Below are 23,560 nucleotides of genomic sequence, written 5' to 3' on the forward strand. Positions count from 1 at the left end.
TCCTTCTGGCAGTAAAAGAGTCGGTATCAGAGCAAAATCTGTGTGACGTCGGTGTTTCTCCCTCCAGAAGCTCCAGTCTGTCTCTGACTCTCTCTCCCCCTCAAAACCCCCTGGCTCTCAGCAGCCGTTTGTCAAATCTGTGCCTGAGCTCCAGCCTGGTCTGTCCTCGGCTCTCACCCCCAGAGCTCCCTGGCTCTCAGCAGCTGTCTGACGGCCCCGTGCCGCAGCTCCACCTCGTTTCTCTACACATTTTTGTAGTGATAAAAAACTACTTCCCCTCATTGAGGCTACTGATAACTTCAGGCTGGATTCTGCCATATTGCTGTTGTTTCCTTGGCAACGCACGTTCACAAATTTGAGAGGGAGGACTTTATGTTGATTTTTGAGGCCGTCAGTTACTAAGTAAAGATATGCAAAGATATAGAAAAAAAACATTTAAAAAAAAGATATAGAAAAAAATACAGTATATTGAAGCATTTCTGATTTATTCTTATTGTGTATACTTTATAGATTGTGTTATTCCTGTTCTATAATTAAATATTGATTTATGTAAAAAACATTCAAACTTATTTTGAGACACGTATGAAGTGTTTCAGTGGTTTCAGTGAATTTTGGAGGTCAGATGAACTGTTTGGCCAAGATGCATGCTGGGAATGCATGGTAAGGTGGCTTCAAAAAATTGTGATCTCACTTTGTAGTTCACCCCTTTGTTGGTGAGAGTGAACCAAACCAGGTGTTGTTGTTTTTGCGTGGACCAGAGGAAGACTAGCGGCCACTTTGTGGAAGCGAATGGGGATTCAAATAAAGGGTAATGACGGTGTTTTGAATGTACATGTGGCCATGTGAGTGTTTTCAGACGTACTGGAAGAAAATGTGAACCTGTTCTTTGAGTTTAGGGGTCAGTGAATGCATCATGTCAGTGATGGTCCTCCAGAAGTATAGAAGTATAAATGTGCGTGTGTGCGTGTGTGTGTGTGTGTGTGTGTGAGTGTGAGAGGGAGCATTGTGTCGGCCTGTGGTTTGAGCCGGTGCAGCAATGAATATCAAACAGGCCTGTAGTAGTGGACGTTTCAGCTGTGTGTGTGTGTGTGTGTGTGTGTGTGTGTGTGTGTGTGTGTGTGTGACGTACTGTTGTGCTGTTTATCAATAAACTATTGTCTTTTTTTCTCTCTTCTCTCTCTGCAGTTCGGGACCTCCTATTGGCCACCGTCCTGTCTCGCTCCAGGAGCCCGAACACCACCACTACTGCAGTACTACAGCTGCAGAACTACAACTACTGCAGTAGTCAGTGTTCAGTAGCATTAAAACATCAGAGTATTGATGTATTTTGATGCTAACGCGGCTGGAAGGGCAACGTTAGTTCGTTAGCTTGGGTGTTGCAGAGGCCTTGGGGGCACGATGCTTCAGATTCGGGGCCCCTGATTGGTTCGTCTCTCCATGTGATCTCAGTAGTTTGTTGTCAGGAAAATGCCCGGCTAGCAGCTGCTTCACAGTGACGTCCTCCCAGCTGCAGCGCGAACAAAACAAGCATCTCATTGCTCTGAAAATGTAGATCAGTTTGAAGCTGAGTTAGCAGCTAACAGCTAGCACAGCGATCCAAACCGAGCACCCAGCGACTTCAGAGATAAAATTCAGTTTGAAGATAAATCACCTAAAGATGTAGTTGGACTCAGACAAGGGTTTTGTGTTCGGCAGCTAACAGCTCGTTAGCTGCTAGTGGCTAGTGGCGAGCAGGTAGCGGTGGCGCGGGGCTAGGTCCAGGCAGAGCAGGGGTGTGATGGAGTACCACTCCGGTGGCAGCCTGCCCCTGCTGGGGAGACCGCGGTACTGCCCCGGGGCCAACGCTAACGGAGGATACCTGTGTGAGACGGGACACTGCTGCGGAGAGACCGGCTGCTGCACCTACTACTACGAACTCTGGTGTAAGTTAGTTGTACTTCCCTGTAGGCTGGCGGTGCATTCAGTGTTGGTTTGACTCTGCACGTAGGATTTGTTGACAAGAACACAAATAGAAAGTTAAATAAGAGAAATGTTGATCAGCCACCTGAGAAAAGTCTAATCAGGCAGAATAAAGCAGCTCAGGACCAAACTGACTCGTTCTCTTCTGTTTAACTTGGATAAAAGACTAAAATCCCCTGGTTCTGCAGGTTTGTAGTTCTAGTTGGTGGTTTTGTCTCAATAACGTTGTGATGTTGATGTTGCGTTCAGGGTTCTGGCTGCTGTGGACCGTCCTCATCCTGTTCAGCTGCTGCTGTGCGTACCGACACCGTCGAGCCAAACTGAGAGTCCAGCAGCAGCAGAGACAGAGAGAGATCAGCCTGCTGGCCTACCATGGAGCCAACTCTTACCCCTCCTCCATGCTGGACCTCAGTAAGACACCTGTCTGTCTGTCTCTGTCCGTCTGCGTCTCTGTCTTTCTGTCTGTGTCTCTCGTCTGAGAGCTGCTTTCAAACTCTCAACGTCAGGACAATGTTTTGTTTTGTCTTGTCTTTTTTTGTTGTGTGTGATTGACGCTCGGCTGTCAAGTGACACGCCGCTGTCTTTTTTTAATCTGTCGCTGTGACGACTCAGTGGAAATTTACAGCTCGGAGGCCAGTGGAGTTTGTCTTAAAGGCGAATTCTGCTGATTTTCAGAGGTAGATTCAGGAGGAATTTTGTTACATTTAAATTTTTGTTTTTCTCAGTTATTTCTTTACTGATTTTAAGAAAACTCATGTTTGTTCTTCCTGAATTAGATTTTCTTTGCACAGATAAAAACACCGTCCACATGATTCAGCCAGTGGAAATATGCAGCCCAGCTTCAGTCTCAAAAGGGAATCCCCTAAATCCTCTCGAAGCATTTGGGAAGATGTTGAACAAAAACGTTAAACAAGTTATATACAACACTTTTACATTAATTTTGGGATGACTGGTAGATCAGTACTATCTAGTTGTGTGGCTCAAACCTCCCTGTCACACAAAGAGCTTAGTTTTGATTGGATCTCTCCCCAACTCATGCTTCCCTAATATTTTCAGATCGTTTGTGCATTGATGAAAATGTCAATAGATTTCATCACAGTTCTGTGATGAAATCTATTGACATGAATATGAATATTTGTGGGTGATTCTCACTGAAGCATCAAAGCCCCAAAAATGTTTTTCAGGACAACTTGTTTCTCCTGCCCAAAGTGCCCAGAAAAATCTGTTAGTTTTACCCCTTTAACCCTTTTTTTTTTATCAGGTCCATCCCCACATTTCTTTCATCTTCTGAAAGAGTGGCATGCCAGAAAATGTTTGGTAACCACCGCTCTGACCAGTCTTCTGTTTTCAGGTTTCCTGGCGTCTCTGAAGCTGCCGTCTTATGAGGAGGTGGCGGCTCAACCCTCCACCCCTCCTCCCCCCTACAGCTCAGTGTTCACCACCCCACGCTACCCGCAGCCCCCTCGCACCACTGACCCCCACCTGCTCACGCAGCACGGCCCGCTGCTGCACCGGCCGCTCAGTGACGGACCGTCCTCCCTCAGCTCCGACAACAGGTGACAATCCCACCAACGCTGCTGGGAGTACTGGTGGTGATGCTGCTGCAGCTGCATATCAGGGATAGTTGAAATCCTTGAAGAACTCTTTTTCAAGGGTTCTTTGGATGAAAAGGGAACCCTTTTAATCTTAAGAACCCTTGACAAACCATTTTTAAAGGGTTCTTTAGAAGTAGAGAGGATTGAGAATTCTTTTGTTTGTAGGATGAGACCCAAACTAAAAAGTTTGCACTTTTTCAAATTTTGATGAGTAACTGGTGTGTATCTTTCCTGTAGCTCCAGTTGTTCCTGTGACTCCTGCTGCCCCTCCTCTCCGTGTAGCTCCTCCCTTTCAGCACCTGTCACATATGAGACTGACACAAGCCACGCCACCACGCCCAGCGAAGCTGCGCCCCTCACTCTTGATGTCACCATGGAGACCATTGCTGCCGCAGCGTCCCGTTTGGAGGTCAGTGAGGCACGATTTGCCTCTGAGAGGATGGTTGCCACGGTGGCAGTTGACATCGGTGATGAAGATGCTGTCGGGACACAGGAACCTGTTGCCAAGGACTCATTGGTTCCCAACCAGATTGTTTCTGTGGCGGTTGTTACCGGGGAAGTCTCCCCTCACCCTCTGCCCTCTCCCAGTTCGGAGGTGGCTCTTCCTGTTGTGACTACATCTCCCATGAAGCAACAGCTCGACCTAACACCTTGTACCCCAATAGTCAGCAGCTGTAGCCCAAGTAGCCTCCCTAGTCCAAGTGTTGTTGAAGCAACACTCCCCTCCATCCAAATAATACTCATGGAGGGTCCAGCCGACAGCCCTGAAACTTGCCCTTCCCTGAAAATAACCTCAAGGTCAGGCCCTTCTACTCCGACACCTAGCAATTCTGACAGTCCTACAGGCACCCAAACTCTTGATCCAACAAGAACTTGTGATACAGCCAATGTTCCTAGTAGCCCAACCTCAGTGCCGTCCCCAGATGTTGGAAGAACTTTGGCCCTGATAACAGGCTCTGCTTGTCTCCCAGCCCTGGATCCAAGTCCTAGCCTTGTGCCAATCCTGGCACCTTCAAATCTTACCCAAGTCTCGATCCCAGTGCCGACAAACCTTACCCAAGCTCCAGTCTCAGTATCGTCAAATCTTACCGAATCTTCAATCCCAGTAGCTACAAACCCTACCCAAGTTCCAACTCCAGAATCTTCTAACTTTACCCAAAATCCAGACCCAGTACCTTCAAACCTTTCCCAACCTTCAATCCCAGTACCTACAAACCTTATCCAAACTCCAGATGCAGTACCTAGAAACTTTACCCAAGATCCAGAGCTAGTAAACAGAAACCCTACCCATTTTCTAGACCCAATACCCACAAGCCCTACCCAAGAATCAGACCCAGTACCTTCAAATCTTACCCTAGTGCCAAATCCACAATCTATACCCACCATAGTTGCAGACTCAAACCTTACCCTAGCCACAGATGCAGCAGCCACTTCACCTACATTAGCCCAGATTCCAGAACTGTCACCAGAGTTAGACCTTAACAGCCCCTTACCCTCAAATGTTCAGGCTGGCCTGAGTTCTGGTTCTGGATCATGTTCAGATGTTGGTTCTAGATCAGGTCCACTGTTCGCTCCTGCCCCAGCACTCACCCACCCAACACCTGAAGTCTCCTCTTCCTCTTCCTCCTGCCCAGCCATAACCATAGAGTCTGAATCTTCTTTCACTCTCTCTCAGCCTCCCCCTGCAGCCGTCTCTCCATCCTCACCCACATCCCTTCCTTCTCCTCCTTCCCTCCCTTCCCCTCCAGCCCTGTCTTCTATCTCCCTCCCAGCCCCAGCGTTACTCCTGGATCCCCTCACTGCTCTGCACCAGTCCAGCAAAAGTGGATCTTCCTCTGGCCACGCTTCCTCCCTCTCCCCCTCACCTCGTGCCACCCAGTCCCCCCCGAAACAGACTCTCTTCTCCCCCTGCGTGGATGTCTTTGAACCAGGACCTCCCAGCTGGGAGGATGAGGAGGAGCAGGAGGAGGAGGTCAATGATGATGATGAAGATGAGGACATGGGAGCCGATGAGAGCCAGTACAGACATCGGCGTCTTACCGGCGACTCCGGGATCGAGGTGTGCAGGTGTCGGGTGGAGGAAGAGGATGATGAGGAGGAGGAGGAAGAGGAGGAGGGGGAAAGGAAGGAGGATGGCAGGAGAGGTGGAGGAGGGGAGAGGGATAAAAAAGGAGGTGGAAACACTGATCTTCATGACAGCGTGGACTGCCCTGCCAGAGGTCAGATAACCACAGGGGAAGGACTTACACTTTGTAACCCAACCTCCACCAGTGCGCCAACATCTGAGGATAGTGGCAAAGTTGTCGTTGTCATGGAGACAGTGTGATTGACAGAAGTGGGTGGATCAAACCATTGGTCACCAGGAAAAGGGTTAGGAACAAGAAGTTGATGATGGCATCCACCTTTAAAACTGTTTTTTGAGGTTGTTCTGTAACCGGGGAGGTTTTAGAACACAAATGATTGTGATTATAGATGAGTTACATCACATTAATAAATGTGCTCAGCATCTGTTAGTCAGACCAGCATAGATATCGGATGTTTTATAGGATGAGATTCAGGTCATTGGAAGCATCAGCTCACTGCAACGTGGTTTTCTTCAACTGTGAGTTGGAATTTTAGTCAGCCGAGGCTCGGAAGTTTCTGCTTGGTGAGTACCGGAGGTTTATCAGGAGAGGCATTAACACAGATTGCATCCAGAGTTGAAATTTGTAAGGACTGCTCACCATTGTGATCCGAACAGAAGTTTACACAAAAACCATTTAGCAGTCCCCCCTTACATAACATTGGAGAGTTGTCTATTTATGAGGATTCTCTAAATCTGTACCAGTGGCTATGAACGGAGAGCTAGATGAAGCAGCTTGTCATAACGTGTCTCTACATCCATTTAGTAATGTTCTCAGTCAGAGTGAACAGTCTAACAAGGTAAATTTGTATGTGGACGTTAAGCTGAAAAAGTCACTTGTCCGTGCTTTAGATCTCGTCTCAGAAACACTGCGCTTCAGACCTGTCATTCAAATAATGTATGTATAATGTAATACTATATTCGGGAAGGCAATCCAGGCACTTCAAAATGAAAAAGTCTTTATCTTATAGAATGTCGGCATGTTTTGTTTCCAAAATGTTGGCATTTAAAATTATTTAGCTACTACAATAAAGGGATTGTTAATTTTTTTTTTTTTTGGAGTGCCTGGATTGCCCTCCTGTCTTTTCCCCATTTTCGAAGAGCATCCAACACATTGCTCATCTTCGGTTGAGTATGGACAGCAACCTATCATCTCTCCGTTTTGTAATACCAACTTGTTGAAATACTCCACTTAACCATTAACCTGACACACCAGATGGTTTGTAACACAGAACCATTTGGGAAGTCGTCCATAGAAACTGTTGGGGCCGCTTTCAAGAAAACCCCTGGCAGGCGAATGGATGAACCATCTGTCACGTCTAACACGAGCTAGCTTCAACCAATCAGATCAACTCACCGAAGCTGACCAGAAGGAGGGCGGAAACATCTTTTCCATCGATAAAAGCCTTCAGTATCGTTCTTTGCTCTTCCTTCAAAGAAGAAATTCTCTCCAGTTCTGATATAACTGATGTTATCACAGTATCTGTGCTAACTTCTTCAGGAGCCACCATTGTTTGTTCGAGACGAGTCGTTTCCATGGACGCTTTTCGCTGTCGGTGCACCTAAAACCACGCCCATAGCTGCCAGTAGTCCCTCCGAGGATGCTGATTGGCTTGCAGCACTTCTGGCACAGACAAACAGAGGCTGGAGCCTGGCAAGATGGATTCTCATATGATCTCGAGATCTCGCAAATCCAGCTGCCTCACAAGGTAACTAAACCCATGGCGCACTCTTTGCACCCATATTTTCTATCAAGTAGTTGCCTGCTAATCATTTGCACCTTTTCCTTTTGCCACCAAGATAGAGTTAAAGATATGTTACATGAACTGTTTGCATCTGGTCACCCACACAACCTCATGCACGTGCCAACCAAAACAGGGACCCACTTATCAAAACATTGTTCCATGTTGTTACTAGTGGTCAAAAAATGCACCTTTAACCTTAACCTGACCTTTACATCCACAACTAAGTCATCATTTAAAATGGGAGACTGTTTTTTCTGAACTCTTATGATAACTTTGCACTTAATAATGCAGAAGTGCCAAAAAAAACAAACAAACATGGATGCCTTACATCGATTAAAGCATTATTCAAGGTAATCAAATACGAATTTAATGGATATAATATATGTCCGCCCACCGTCCATCCACACAGCCAGTTCTGCAGGCATACAGTGTGAGTGGTGCAATGACGTTAACACTCGCAAGTCATAAACATGGGAATCTTTCCCTTCGATACCTTCCATCATCATTATAACCCTGACAAAAATGACATTTTCTTTTCTGCGTCTGTTCATACGTTACCTTTAAATAGTTGAACATGTAGCAGAGGACACCTCGCTTGTCCTGGTTGATGACGGAGGTTTGGAAACATGCCGGGGACAAATTGGCTGTTTTGGAAATGAAGAGAGACTAATGTGGGAGGATGATTCACTCTGACTGACAGAGGGAAGACTGATTCATTCATTAGTGGGGACGTTTTGATGAACAAGTCTGTCAGGAGAACGGAATTGGGTAGGAAGTTTATCAAATGGGAGAGACAGTTTTTCAGATTTGATGTGTCCATGGCGACTTGATCCTGTATGGAAAGTTTCAGGGTTGATGGATCCGTCGGTTTTCTGTGCGTCAGGCCTTCCGCAGAGAAAAGCGCTTTTACATAAACAGGAAAAAAACAATGGACACTTTTAGACAGAAACAAAGCACCAAACAGAACAGAACAGAGAACACGTCACCATTCCCGTCTTTGTCTCTTTCTCTGAATTTGAGGTCAGATGCAACAATACGTCGTAGACACCATCCAATCTACGTTCAGTCCCTGTCTGAACTCTGCATCTCTCCCTTCATAGACACCTCGTCTTTTTTTATCATTCTGCAGATTGATAAACAAAATTCACCAAGCAAGTCAAGTCATTTCAGGGTCTTAATGACAGCAACCTCAATCTTGCTAAAGAATTGGAGAACAAGTAATTAGGGATTTATTTTTAGTCTGTTGTTACGCTGTCAGGTTGATAGATGATATTGATATTTTAGAAAGACATGAAAGTAGAGTTTATTTTGTCAGTGACAGAGAGTTACTAACATTTTTGTAGGATATGCTGGTGTGTTTCAAATCACCGTAGAATCTGAAATTAGAGAAGAGCAATATTTTTCATCAGCAAAAGTCTGTGTAAAATACAGGACAACAGCTTAAGAAAGCATTGATTGTTGGGTAAAAACATTGTTTCTCCAGTTTAGGTGACAGGTTTCAATTTGAACTAAACTGTGATGCACCTCAAGCTGGATCGGGCGATTTCTACACACTTATGACCAATGAACATTTTTGCAAAAGCTTCTGGAAAAGCTAAAAATGTAACAAGCTTTTGTCCGCACATGGAGATGAGAAATTTTTACCCAACAACAGCAGTAAAAAAAACTGCAGTCTAAGGTCTGGTGCAGTGTTTAAGAAACAAGTCATTCCAACACACTTCATAGAGGTATGCATCACACATTTGTAATACTTTTTAGTTGTGTCACTGTAGAAAATGAAATGAAAAGAATTGTCCGTGTCTTGATAATCACTGTTTACCAATACATTCACAGACATTTTATTGCACTTTTATATGAACAGATTTGTATTAATTCCATCAACTGCTTTCCCAGAATATTGTGTCAACAAGAAATATATCACATTGTTGTCTATAATTGGGGACTTAGAAGTTGTTTGGAGTGCAAGTGTCTGTTACCTGTTCCTGTCACATTTTCTGTCACCTGCTTCCACAAAGTGCACTTGCTTTTTTTTTTTTTTTTTTGGTGTTAATGCAAACTGTGCTAAAAAGTTTCACAAATGTGTGTTGTTCCAAACCATTGGCCAGAGCGTGTTGGAAGACGCACCAGAGAGTAACGTCTGACCTTTAGCCAATGAGAGAAAGAGTGTGAAGTGACATCAGATTGTACCAGAACCAGAACTCTTCTAAGTGGGAACGTTCCAGTGCTTGAGGCAGTATACTGCTTTCGTGTTCCTGTGTAACTACGAAAAACTGCTATTGGTGCAGAGAACTGGTCGTCTGATGATTGTCTCAGTCACGGATATCATTAACTTCAACCTTCTCCGACGGAAAGACCTGGAGTCTGGTTGACTGATCCTTAAACCCTGTGTCCATGCTGCATTACAACACAGACTTCACACACTTCGCTACCCATTTCTTGCAAAGGACGATGAGTATAACTTTGCTGACAGAGGTACGATGATGGACAAAACTTTGTTGGACTTCATTATGACAAAAGCAATGTCCTGCCACGGAAAGGACGTGAGACTTGACTACAGTGGCATCAACAGAGCGGACAGTTTCTACGCCAAACTGATTGACAGCTGGATGTTTTCTGGACTGCCATCAGTCTTGGCTTTCAGTTTGGAAACCAATGTGCACAAGATTGGATTCACACACAGATGGATAAAAATGATCCAGTCTTTTGTTTTTTAAACCTTTGTGGCTAACTTCACAAATGTAGGAATCTGGTCTTGAGCAGATGTGGACTTTGGGGAGCTCAAGCAGATTTTCTGATGGCATCTTTGATGAGGTCCAAAACGTCACCTTGTCCGATTGAATCCAGGCCAAATTTGCGCCTGTGGACCGAACCTTACAAGTTTGCAGAGGCTGAAGGACCTCCTCGAGAAAGCTCAAGGGTGATACCAAGCCGTTGATGTTGTGGTTGATGGTGTTTTTTGTTTACCTGAACTAATAAGGTTATATATCTCCATGGTTACTGAGTGCCATTTCTACTTGACAACTGTTACTACTTAGCATTAGATAGAGCTGTTCTCGCTCTGTGTGGGTGTGGAGTTTCAACCAGAATGACTGGAGAAATGTTGTCTAAAATTTGTCTGTAGCTCAGGTTCCCAAAGGTTCTGCAGCTCTGACATCAGCCTCGTAAAGGGAAACACAGCTGGTTGGGGTGACATCTGCCAAGTCATTGTGGAGTTTATCCAAATTTCCTCCCAGTACCAGGAGATTGTTGACATAGTTTGGAAGGGTTGATGCTAAATGGTGGTAATTTGGTAGGAATCATTTCCAACTTTAGTAACTTCTGAAGTAAAACCAGATTGATGGCACTTGTTGTCAGAGAAAGAACCAATGGAATTTCTATAAATTCATAATTTATATTTGGAACATTGGGCTCCTACATGGAAGAAGCTCCAATTTCCTTTCTGGAGGCATCATGGGAAAGACAGTCAATAACCAACTGTAGTCAAAGTAGACCTGGCAGGTAGGTTTAGAGAACTTAGCAGAACTCCTGGAATCACAAACAGATGATACACAACAAGGGCAAAAAAGAGTAGAACAATCCAGTGCAAGGCGCCAGCACTGCCAGGGTTTGGAAGTTCAGTTCCTGATAGTCAAGATGTCAGTACTTCTGGTACTATGAGGGACTTTAGAGGTAAATTCTTCAGCCAAATGACTGATAAAAGCTTCGATATATGAGGCTGATGTTAGGGCCGGTCTAACTTTTGGAAACCCTGTCTTTATCTCTTTTTTGTTGATGTATCTGTTGAGTTAAACCAGGGCAAGTTTGTCAGCAAACTTCGGTGGATGAAAACATTCAAAAATAGAAGAGTTTCACACTGACTGGATTCACATTGACAGGTCAGATTTGGGTTTGATAACAAATTGACAAAACCGGTGTGATGGTTCAAAAGCTGTCTAAGAGCTAGAAATAATCTGTAAACTTTGGATAAGTCCTCAAATTACAATTATTATATTAAACAGCCAAATTTGAGTCATGTCATGTACAGCCCTTGAGTCTGTACTTATCACACACCGACTATCACCATCAACTGACCAAGACTGGAACAGACCTGGTCCAACTTGGTCCCAACAGTCATCAGCACCTCTGAAGTCCTCTAAGACATTTACAGGAATGAAAAGTACTTCCCTGTCTGTTCACCTTGATCCCTGAACTGTTTGACTGTGAAGCAGCTGCAGGAAGTCTAGACTTCTTCTACAATTTAATCATCAGAACAGTTTTACAGATGAGTCAGGACAAAAAAAAGACTAAGTGATCTGGGTAGACGACGAGGTGAAGGTCACAGGTGCTTATTGCAAGAAACACTTTTCCCGTCTTGTAGAAAAAACTGAATCACAAGTTGTGATCACGGCTGCTAATGGTGCGTCACGGTGCAGGAATACGGGATAAAAATGGAAATCCGTCATGTGATCCTGTCGTCTGAAGAGATTCGATGGATGTTTTTTAGCTGTAAAAACAGTCAGCCTTGGTAGTTTGAGGGAAACTTATGGTGTGGATTATCTGATGAATTTATTAGGCATGAGGCTGTTTTTTCATGTCGTTGTGACCCGGTTTCTTTAATGTGAAAAGTTCCATCTCCGTTCACATTGAAACCCTGATTGAAATGTGAACCCAGTCAGTTTTATTAAACTCTGAACTTTGGCCTTGTTAATTGTTCACCATTTTGGCTCTTTGATCAACTTTCACTTGTTCCACGAGGAGCAGCTTCACCTGTGGTGTTTGACAACGTTCTTTAATTTACTAAAACGTCTGTCTGTTCCTTCCCTCCGTCTGAAGAATGTTTTTATCTCGTCATCTCTTCTCTCCTGTCCTTCCTGTTTGCATGAGGTTTCTGTCGGAGGAGTCGGAAGGAAGCAGAGAAAAGATTAAAGTCCCTTAATATTATGATGATAACAATGCTAATTATTAGTATTACTAAATTAATAGTGAGTGTGTATGTGTGGATGTATGTGTGTGACCTAACTAAACCAGCCTGTTCTAAAAGTGTGTGAAGATATACTGAATAAAACTGTTAAATCTACGACCTGTTTGTCTCGTTCATGAAGCAGAATCATAATCATCCAGTTGATGATGGAAACAAAACATCATCAAGATTCTGGAGGTAAACCATTATTTATTTATTTATTTATTTATTTATTTAAAAACAGTAAGAATCTTAAGAATTACAGCTCTGTTAACATCATAATTTATTTTTAATTTAAAATGTTTATTCATAGAAAATATGTTTAGAAGAAAAGAAAAACTCATCACATAATGTCGATCAAATTTAATTCATTAAACACTTCAGTTCTTTGTGTAAACGGCTGAAACAGTTGAAGCCATACATTTATTGTATGTTTTAAAATAAACTAGCATAGCATTAGCTTGAAGTGACAAAAGGGTGAAGTTAAAAAAAAAACATCCTGTTCATGTCTTTTTTGTTGAGAAGGTTGTTATATGGAGCTGTTAGCTAACTCTAAACTCTAGATGAACAGGATAATATTTATGTGTTTGCAGTGCTAATATTCATTAGTTTGTTAATAGGAATTTACATTATTTGTTAGCATTGAGCTAACAGACTAAGGGCTAGTGATTTATATGCATAAAAAATTGGTTCAGCATCATAAAAAAAACACTTAAGAGAATCAGTTTTGCTATGATACTGGGCTGAAATTCACTGTCGTGAGAGACGAGGGAAGAGATGGAGACAAATCATTTTTGGCTGAAAAAAATTGTTTAATTTCTTTAATTAATTTCCACCGGAGGATTTTAACGTTTATTCTGTAAAACTTTAGCAAGGCAAAAACTGTTTTATGTTTCTTTGTCCTGCCATCCAGCTGGACTATCAGCCCCTCCCCCTTTCATTTTCCCCTGCCCTCCCACCCCGCCCTCGCCGTAACAACAACCTTATAAGGTAATGGCTGCAAGACCACCCCCAGCCGCCCCTGCAGGTTGGGCGGGGGAGCCCCGTCTGGCAGCCTGAAGCTCATTCGCTGTAGCAGAGAGGACAAGAAGAGGAAGAGCTCCAGCCTGGCCAACGATTCGCCGACGCAGACTCGAGGTCCCGCCCCGAATGGCAGGAAGCAGGTGGGCGTGACCCGCTGGCCCTGATCGTCAAGGAAACGATCTGGGAAGACAGGAAAACAGGAAGGCGGTGTGTTCAGGTGCTCTTTTGAAAATGAGGTATTTCCAGCAAGGTGGTTGTGTTTGTGTGTGTGTGTGTTTGTTTGTGTGTGTGTGTGTGTGTGTGTGTGTGTGTGTGTGTTACCTGGGTTGAACAGGTCGGGTTTGTCCCAGTGTTCGGGGTCGTGGTGAATCGACCACATGTTGACCAGAACACGAGTCCCACGACGGACAGAGTGACCTCCAATACTACAACAGAGAGAGAGACGGGGTGTCTAACAGGACAAATAAGGGTTCCTCCTGAAGGACTGAGGTTCTGTGCAGAACCATTTGCTTCCCTATCTCCTATCTCAAGAAACAGTTTGTTCTTTGTAAGACTAAGAGTTCCTTTAAGAACCCTTTTCATCCAAAGAACCCTTTTTGGAAGAAAGAATTCTTTGAGTACTAAGACAGTCTCTTGAATTTCTTTGATCAAGGGTTCTTTGTACCATAATATAAAAAGGTTCTCTGTAGAATCTCCTGAGTGTGTCCTCAATAAACCCTTGGAATATAAAAGGGTTCTCTGTAGAACCCCTAGGTGGGTTCTAGATAAAGCCCTTGTAATATAAAAAGGCTCTCAGTAGAACCCTGAGTATTTTCAAGATAAAACCCTTTAAATATAGAATTTAATCAGGCATAAAAAGGGTCAGCTATACCCTAAGGACCCCTGTCTCACTTCCTGGTCTAAAAAAGGCAGTAAAGCTGCTCAAACTCTGGTAAACTTTCTATTTTTAGACAAATAATTTAATTTAATAGCCAATAGTTTGATCTTTTAATTAACATATTTTCCAGCGTAATTGAAGGGTAAAAATCAGAGTGGAGTATACTCCAGGCTTTAGTGAAGGCGGACCTGCTGTCGGTCATGGCGGTGTGCGGGATCAACACGGGGCTGACCGGGCGGATCCTCATGCCCTCATTGATGACACAGTCCAGGTACGTCAGCCGGCTGCGGTCAGACATGCACACTGGTCGCTCGCTGCCCACATGTTCATCCAGCTCCTTCTGCACGCGCTCCTGAACCTGGAGGGGGCGGGGCACAGTGTCCCTCGTTAGCTCTAGCACAAACAGTTCTATAAATGTAGCCACAATGCTAATTTCACCTCCGGATGGTGCAGCAGATAGGCCAGGATCCACAGCAGCGTGGTGGACGTCGTCTCCACTCCGGCTCCAAAAGCCTCGGCTGCCGTCATCAGGACGTGGTCGTCTGTGATCCTCTCGTCCTCATGTGACTTTTGACCCCGCCCACTGTCCATCTGGCCCTTTAGCAAGGCGTCCAGAAGGTCACGGGGGTCACCGTCACTCAGCGACGCCTGGATACAGGTCAGAGAGGAGGGGCAGAATTCTTTCTCGTTTATAAGATTTCTTTACCACCTCAAATCTTGTTTGACAAATTAATAATTTGTTCAACATGATATTATCTTCTCTGACGTTAATATTGTCTTTGAAAAGTTAATTTGTTGTTTGAGAAGTTAATATATTTCCTCAAAATAAAAGCCGGGTCTTAAATAAAAGCCTGGTCAAAATGAATTAAAGCCAGTCAGAGATTCACTCCTGGTACGTTTCCATCGATTTAACTTAGTAAATTCAATAATAAAACTGTTGTTTTAAACATCTTGATGTTCTGGATTAATCCAACGTTACCTTGTGCTCCTCCAGTTTGTGTGACAGCAGTCTGTCTCTGACGGTGATACACTCCTTCAGTTTACTGAGACACTTGTTAGGAAAGACCTGAGGGACAGACACAGATGGTCAGTGTGAGCCGCTTTATAAGAACAAATATGGTTTTAGATACAAGAGTTAAGTAAAAACTTTTTTTTGGAAAGTGAGGACATTTTTTCAAAGTGTGGAAGTTTTTGGAAGACTGAAGACATTTTTGACATTTTACAACATTTTAAGGAAGTAAGGACATTTAAAGAAAGTGAGGACATTTTTATGGAAAGCAAAGAGATTTTTGGAAATTGAGATTCATGAAGAATGAAGATGTTTTGTCTTTGTCTCTTACTTTTTTTCAAGGACTGTTTCAGGGTTAAGGACCAGGTTTCGGTTGGACGTACCTTCATCCAGGGGTAAATGTCCACCAGTCCTCCTCTGGTGATCGTCTGCACGATGCCGTCGTTGTATCGGATCACCTCCTGCAGCTCAGCATCGCCATGGTGATAGGTGGCGCTGAACACCAACATGCAGACGACGTTGGTGACGGCCCTGGTCACCGCAGGAGACGGGTCGAAGCCACGCCTCCCATTGGACAACAGCTCAGCACACAGACTGTCCACTGAGGACAACACTGGAGAGAGAAACAGGTGGAGGAGAAATTCAAATGAAATCTGTTCATTTTAACTTCAGAAAACATCATTTATTTATGTTCATAAATGTACTTCAATATTTACAGTTTAAAAAATTAAAGTTTATATTAAAATATAAACAGAGCTCATTTTCTCTGTTGTTATTTAAAGTCATTATAATGACAAACTTATTCAAAATAAAGACTTAATATCTCAAAATAATGAGAAACTTTATTGAAAATATGAGTTAGTATCTCATCTCTCATTATTTTGAGAAAACATATACACAAAGTCATTATTTTGAAAACATGTCATTATCAAAAAAACAAAAAGGAGAATTTAAATAAATTAATTTCCTTGCTGGTTCAAAGTTTTCACATTTTTAAAGTGTAGTTTTGTAAAGACCCAGCTGTTGTTGTTTGTAAATGAAGATTTAAAAAAAAAAAAAAAAAAAAAAAAAAAAAAAACTTCCCGCCGGGAGTTGGACACGCCCACCAACTCACCCGCGCAGTTTAAGCTCCGCCCATCTCCCAACCTACCGGGGATTCAAATCAAGATGGCGCGTGCTGCTCACCTGTTGGACTGTCTCTTAAAGAAGTAAACCTTCATCCTGCCTGTCTGTAGCTGTGCTCAGAACCTTCCCGGCCGGATAGGACTCGTTATAACCGGTTATAATCTTTCCACAACTCACCGTGAAGCAGCGAGACGTCAGACTGAAGAGATACGGAGGTAAACACTGAGAACAAAGCTGTTTAAATGAGAAGAGGCTTCACTCTGGTTTAGTTTCTGATGTCGCTGCTTGTTTGGTTTGTCTTTTACGTCACTGTGAACTAAGGGTCCCTTAAAAATAACATTAATTAACCCTTAATTTAACCCTGAAAACAAACCAGTTCCTCTCAGTATGAAGGTGAAGTCGGTGGAATAAACGCCACCAGAATCAGACAAAGCTGCTGTGATGAGAGGAGGACTCACTCTGTTTTGATTTTACTTTTGTTTTAACTGACATGGCTGCTTGTTTGTTTGTTTGTTTGTTTTTATATGACTATGAAAAAGAATCCCTTAACATTACATCAAGATGTTTAGCTGCGTGGCCAGAGATCTTCTGCCAGAGTAATTTAAAAAAGCCTTAATTATCAAATTAAGTCAACTTCAAAAATACAGAATCCTTCCCCTTAATTTGTTCCTTTAATGTTCTCTCCATCTATTTTAAGGAATAAATCAAGTTCTATTAAATAGATTTTAGGAGTACATGACTTTCCCTTTAATTTACATTTTAAATCTTTTCACTATTTTGTCTCTTTAAGTTAGTAGATGGCTTTAATGTTTTTTGATCAGATTTAAGGGTTTATTTTACCTCTTAAACTATTCATACAATCAGTAAATATAATAATATAATAAAAGTACTAATATATTACAATTCATTAATTTGTCCATTAATTAGACAGAGACATCATCATATCCTGTATGGAGGAAATAAATTCACTGCTTAAATACTGTATATTACATTTTACATTTCTGCCTTTGGTGTCAATAAATCCCTTTAAATACATGCTGGTGCTTTAAAGGAAAACGTTTGACTCGTCTCTGACCAGCTGACATCTTTCTGGTTAAATCTGTTTTATCTGGTGTGTTTGAGTCTGATGTGGTCTGGAGCAGGTTCAGGTTCAGGTTCTGGTTCTGGTTCTGGTGAAGATGCAGTGAGTGTTGTGCTTTAGATAGAGACAGTGAATCCGAGTACCGATGTCCTGCAGGCGGCTCGTTCCTTCTCCGAACAGAGTGAAGGAGTTGTGGACGAGGCGGCGGTGAGATTTCCAGAGAGGAGAGTAATCTGAGAAGGCGATGTCTTTACCTCCTCTGGTCAGCAGGTCAGTCGTCACCTGAGCAGGAAACAGGATGCATTAAAAAAACTAAATCACAGAACTTCATTAGAACTTCATGCTGTTCTTACTGTGAGAAATTATTATCAAAATGTAATATATTACATATTCCTGTTTACTTGTATTTGAAAGTAATAAGATACTTTTTATATTACTGTCTGTGTAGAGTAATCTGTTACACTACTTCTTTACTTTAAACAGATGGATCAGTTTCAGCATCTGTAGGTTCTGCAGGACAGTTAAGGGAAAATAAATGATGAAATGTTTTTAAATATAAGCAGCCAATCAGCTCTCAGTATCGTGTCTCCGGGTGTCTCACCATGCTGGGGCGTCCGGCGAAGTCCCGCCCCCTCTGGAGCAGAACCTCTTTGGCGTGTCGATGGTTGTTCACCACCACGGTGTAGTGAGGACCGAGGTAGAGAGAGAACAGAGAACCGTACCTGGGACACACACACACACACACACACACACGAGGTTCCGTCACTGGTTCTGTTGAGGATCGAGTTGAAGATTTGTTCCCAAAGTTATTAGAAGTAAAACGAGTGTGTAGTGATACTGTTAGTCTCTGTCGTAGAACGTACAAGTTGAACATTAAAAACAACTGATGAAACTTTTTAAAGGAAACTAGAAAGCATCTAAACTTTAACAGGTTCTTCTGAGCATCCATGAGTTCTCCTTCTAATTTGTAACAAGTTCTTCCAAATGTTAAATGGTTCTTGCAAATTTTAGAGTTCCAAGTTCCAAGTTCTAAACATTCGAGTTCTTCCAAACGTAATCATTTCTGTCAAATATTTCCAAACATCTACACGTTCCTTCAAATGTCAGGAGTTCTTCCAAGCATTAACAAGTTCTTCCAAAAATTAACGAGTTCTTCCAAACATTTTCGGGTTTCTCTAAAGTTTAATGAGTTCTTCTAAACTTTGACGAGTTCTTCTAGCGAGTTCTCACCTGTGGGCCAGCTGGGTGAAGAGCAGGTGTGGAGGGAGGCCTCCTCCCAGCCAGGGGAGGCTGCCGAGGACGGGGAGTCGGGGCAGACAGGGGATGGAGACCCGAGCTGGAGGAGGAGGAGAGGACGGAGGTTTGGAGACGGGACTGGAGCGGTGTGAGACGAGGAAGAAGACGACTGCTGCGATGATGAAGAAGATGAGGAAGAGGGACGGAGAGAAGGATGAAGGGAGGAGGAGAGGAGACATGATGGCAGTCAGAGAGGAGAGGAGACGAGCGAACATGGCTGTGATGGACTGAGGACGGAGGACGAAGAGTCCTGGTTTTAATCTGTCTCACAGGGACGGACCTTGGAGAGGTCAGAGGTCGTGTGTGTGTGTGTCTGTTGTTATTACTGATGTGTGTGTGTGTGTGTCCTCACCCTGACCATGGTGTGTGTGTGTGTGTGTGTTTATCTTGGTCAACCAGCCTTGATGTTATCAGGCTGCATGTCACCGGTTGCCATGGCAACCTTAAAGGAGAGACAGACAGCCTTTCCCATCAGGCACTTTGGTCTGAGTCATTATAATCAACCTGAGTCTGTGAATGTAACCTTTATAAGCGGCTTATGAACTTCCTGTTTATAACACTGACAGTCTGATAAATGTCCTCAGGTGATGTCACTCAAGTCGGCGTCGGTTAAAGACGACGAGTTTAGAAACGGAAACAACCTGTTGGTGTGAAGTGAATCTGATCAGACCTGTAGGGTTCCACGCTCTGACTAGAACCATACAGGGTTCTTCAGTTTAGGAGAACTCTCATTATACCAGTTTATATCTGACTGGTTTATCTGACTGGTGTCTGACTGGTGTCTGACTGGTTTCTATCTGACTAGTGTCTGACTGGTTTCTATCTGACTAGTGTCTGACTGGTTTATCTGACTGGTCTCTGACTGGTGACTGACTGGTTTATGTGACTTTTTCTGACTGGTGACTGACTAGTTTATCTGACTGGTCTCTGACTGGTGTCTGACTGGTGTCTGACTGGTCTCTGACTGGTGTCTGACTGGTTTCTGACTGGTTTCTATCTGACTAGTGTCTGACTGGTTTATCTGACTGGTGTCTGACTGGTTTATCTGACTGGTCTCTGACTGGTGTCTGACTGGTTTCTGACTGGTTTCTATCTGACTAGTGTCTGACTGGTTTATCTGACTGGTCTCTGATTGGTGACTGACTGGTTTATGTGACTTTTTCTGACTGGTGACTGACTAGTTTATCTGACTGGTCTCTGACTGGTGACTGACTGGTTTATGTGACTTTTTCTGACTGGTGACTGACTGGTTTATGTGATTTTTTTCTGACTGGTGACTGACTGGTTTATGTGACTTTTTCTGACTGGTGACTGACTGGTTTATGTGACTTTTTCTGACTGGTCTCTGACTGGTGACTGACTGGTTTCTGAGTGGTCTCTAGCTGGTTTTTGACAGGTCTCTGACTGGTTTCTATCTGACTGGTGTCTGACTGGTGTCTGACTGGTGTCTGACTGGTGTCTGACTGGTTTCTGACTGGTTTCTGTGACAGATATATAAATTGTGCGTCAGCGCCTGAAGACAACAGAATCTGAAGGCCGGAGAATTTCTGACGCCACGACACAGAATACACTCATGTAGCTCTACCAGAGTGTGTGTGCGTGTGTGCATGTGTGCGTGTGTATGTGTGTGTGTGTGTGTGTGTGTGTGTGTGTGTTATTTGTAACAGGTGGAGGGAACAGAAGGTGGCACAGCGCCATGGCAACAGTCTCTCTTATACTTCGCCCCCTCACATATCCTTCCATCATCCTGGTTCTTGATACAGTCGTTCCACACGCTGGTCTCATGTGAGAGGGATCCTGTCCGTCTTTCTGCGGCGTCATCCGCTGCGGTCATCAGCCTGGACGTCCGATTGGTTATTTTTGTCCGTCTGGGTGAAAACAAACACGTAAGCAGCACCTGAACATGAAGAGATGATGGTCTCGGTAACGTCTTCGTCCAGGAACAGAAACCCTGAATATTAATATTCAGGAGCTTAAAGCTGCAGTTCCTCTGGTGACCAGAAGATGATGCTAAAGAACTCTGAATGTGTTGAAGCCAACAGGAAAATACAGTATTATTTTGAACAAAAGTTGGGTTTTAGTAGTTAACTTGTTTCTTCTGAGAGGAGGTTTAAATCGGCATTATCTTTAAACTCAAGATGAAATGAAAAATGTCTTTTCAACCCTTTTACATCACTTCCTCAGTCAGATTCTGCACATATTTTACAATAAATGCTAAAAACATTCATAAAAAAAATATTTCTTTGTATTCTTATATCAAACTCCAACCATGTTTCTTCTTGTAACACAAAATAAGACCAATCAGAGATAGATTCAGAGGGGAAACCAGAAAATATTTTCTCTAGAAAATCTCCAACACCAACTGGTTGCAACTGTCCCCAGTCTCCCCTACTTGGTAACATTCCATCAGTGGGGCTGAATTCACCTCAGTCGTCCTGCTGATATTAATTCATGTTAGCTTCATTAAAAAACATTAAAGAAGAATAAAAACCAGCAGCTTCTATTTCTGACTTCCCTTTATATAATGCCTGGCCTGAATCTCCTCCCGTTTCCATGGCGACAGCATCACAGCAGCGGCTGCTGAGCGTTGATGTGCAGGAATGTCACATGTGGGGCAGTAATATGTAATAATCTCTCTCTCTGTGTGTTTTCTCTCTGAGTCTCTCGACCTCTCTGCAGCACTGCAGAGCTGTGAGCTCGTCAGTGCGACACGGGCAGAAAACAACACACACACACACACACACACACACACACACACACACACACACACACACCGGCTGTTTTTATGTCGTTCTTCACTGAAATACCATTGACTAATATGTCCCCAGTCGTGTTTCTGCGTTTGTGTTTATTTATGAGCACGAGATGATGACTGGAAAACATGGCTGCCACAAAAATAGCAGGTTTTGTTGAGACATTTTACTCCCAAATGTCATTTTATCTATTTAAGACAGCAGCTAATATTCTTCCTTTTTCACTGTGCAAAAGCAAATAACACTTTGTGTCATTTAATATGAGCAAATGTGTTATTAAAAAGGCTTTAACATCAACAAACTGAACCAAAACTCAGACAGGTGAGGAGGCAAATAAGAATACTTGTTGACAGAATTGACCTTTAGTGTTCCATATTGCACATAATATAGTTTGCGGTGCTAACAGAAGCTGATTTAACATTGAAATCTCTGTGGTCTTTGATTCCACAGAGAAGTAAACAAAAGTAGACTCTCATTTCTAACTGATGACTGTGAATTCTGTTGGCTAAAGTTAGCAGACTTCAAGTGTAGTTAGCTAATGTAAGTAAGTGCTAGTGCTTAAAGAATTCCAGAAGTCTGCAGATTATTTTTTAATGTTTCCATCTGACACATTTTAAATCCTCTAAACGTGTCTGAAATATTGAAATCTATAGAGTTACTTAACAATGTTGATGCTAACAGACTGAGGCTAAAGCTACATTAGCAGCAAAACATTTGTCGGATGGTGAAATATGACGTATATATGTATAGATAACAGAAATATGCTAATTAACATTGGAAAAGAAACTGCAGGTATCAACTTAGGTCACCAGCTGGACTGGCATCGCCTCAGGAAGACAACTGAGATAACAGCTAAGCTAACCCGGCTAAGAGAGCGAGGTCAAACTTCTAACAAATCTGCAATGCAACCCCTAGTGGAAATAAATGATAATTAGAGTTTGGTAAATGCAGTGGTATCGAGCACAAGTCTGGCTGGAGCAAACGTAACTGCAGCTAGGATGCTAGTTAGCTGGACATGCTAACATTCACAACATATGTTTGCGCAAATTAAGATGTTTAATCCATTCTTCACTTTGCTCTTGTTTTTTTATGCCATCCTCCAAACATGAGACATGAGATAAGTGTCGCACTTTGTAGACCCAAGTGTAACCATGGCAACTAAAGTGCACTTGTGCTCCATTATGACTGTAACTAGTGTGAAGGTCTACATCCAAACCTAAGAGGCATTAAACATTCAGTTGTTTAATAGTTAACTAAAAAGTTAACAAAACATTGGCATTGATTGTTATCTTTTTTAAAAAGCTCACAAAATGTTATGTTGTTTTCTAACTAAAATGTTGCCAAAATGTTACATTGTTTGCTAACTACTGCCTGTGTGGCTGAACTCAGGGCAAAGTTGTCCCAAAGCACATTTTGTTTCAGTATTACTGGTTCAATAACAAAATATGACATTACTTGTTAGCTAAAAGTTAAACCATCACATTGTTTGCTAGTTAGCTAAAAAGTTAAAAGGTTACATTGTTTGCTAGCTTCCTTTTAAAGATGGCAGGATTTGTCTGAGTTGTTTGTAAACACATCAGACGTCCCAATAATGAGACACAAAAGGAGGAAATACAGACAGAGGGCTGCAGAGTCTCTGCAGATACAGACCACCACACACTGACAGTCTATTGTTTTTGAAGGAAAATGTTGCATATTATACATTTAAGGGGGTTTATGCAACCAGGCAGTGAGATATAAATGGTCTGCCTGTGCAGCTAAACTCATGGCAAAATTATCCCATAGGCTGCATATGAAGCAACACATTGTGTTTCTGCAGAAATGTGTCAATAACAACAAATATAATACATCTCCTCTGTCCCTCCATCATCCCTCCATCCTCTGCTGCATCCCTGCACTCCTCCATCCTCTCCTCCATCCTCTCCATCCCTGCACTCCTCCATCCTCTCCTCCATCCTCTCCTCCATCCTCTCCATCCCTGCACTCCTCCATCCTCTCCTCCATCCTCTCCATCCATCCTCTCCTCCATCCTCTCC

At 42.9% G+C, this 23,560-nt stretch overlaps 2 protein-coding genes across 2 annotated transcripts; one reads left to right on the plus strand and one right to left on the minus strand.

Annotated features, from left to right (window-relative positions):
• Positions 1-1,204: 1,204 nt before the first annotated feature.
• Positions 1,205-6,719, plus strand: LOC146305169 (uncharacterized). Its single transcript, XM_084712002.1, has 4 exons — positions 1,205-1,922; positions 2,209-2,370; positions 3,311-3,515; positions 3,792-6,719. Exons 1-4 carry the CDS (start codon positions 1,778-1,780, stop codon positions 5,878-5,880), a joined length of 2,601 nt encoding a protein of 866 aa, XP_084568128.1. The 5' UTR covers positions 1,205-1,777; the 3' UTR covers positions 5,881-6,719.
• Positions 6,720-13,297: 6,578 nt separating this feature from the next.
• cyp17a2 (cytochrome P450, family 17, subfamily A, polypeptide 2) lies at positions 13,298-19,030 on the minus strand. The gene is made up of 9 exons (XM_084712041.1): positions 18,706-19,030; positions 18,077-18,197; positions 17,619-17,757; positions 15,653-15,882; positions 15,240-15,326; positions 14,699-14,908; positions 14,449-14,618; positions 13,705-13,808; positions 13,298-13,563 (listed from the first exon to the last, which is right to left on the minus strand). Exons 1-9 carry the CDS (start codon positions 18,984-18,986, stop codon positions 13,298-13,300), a joined length of 1,608 nt encoding a protein of 535 aa, XP_084568167.1. The 5' UTR covers positions 18,987-19,030.
• Positions 19,031-23,560: the final 4,530 nt, after the last annotated feature.

Source organism: Lutjanus erythropterus, chromosome 23, assembly GCF_056507025.1.
Source record: "Lutjanus erythropterus isolate fLutEry1 chromosome 23, fLutEry1.hap2, whole genome shotgun sequence".
Lineage (NCBI taxonomy): Eukaryota > Metazoa > Chordata > Actinopteri > Lutjaniformes > Lutjanidae > Lutjanus > Lutjanus erythropterus.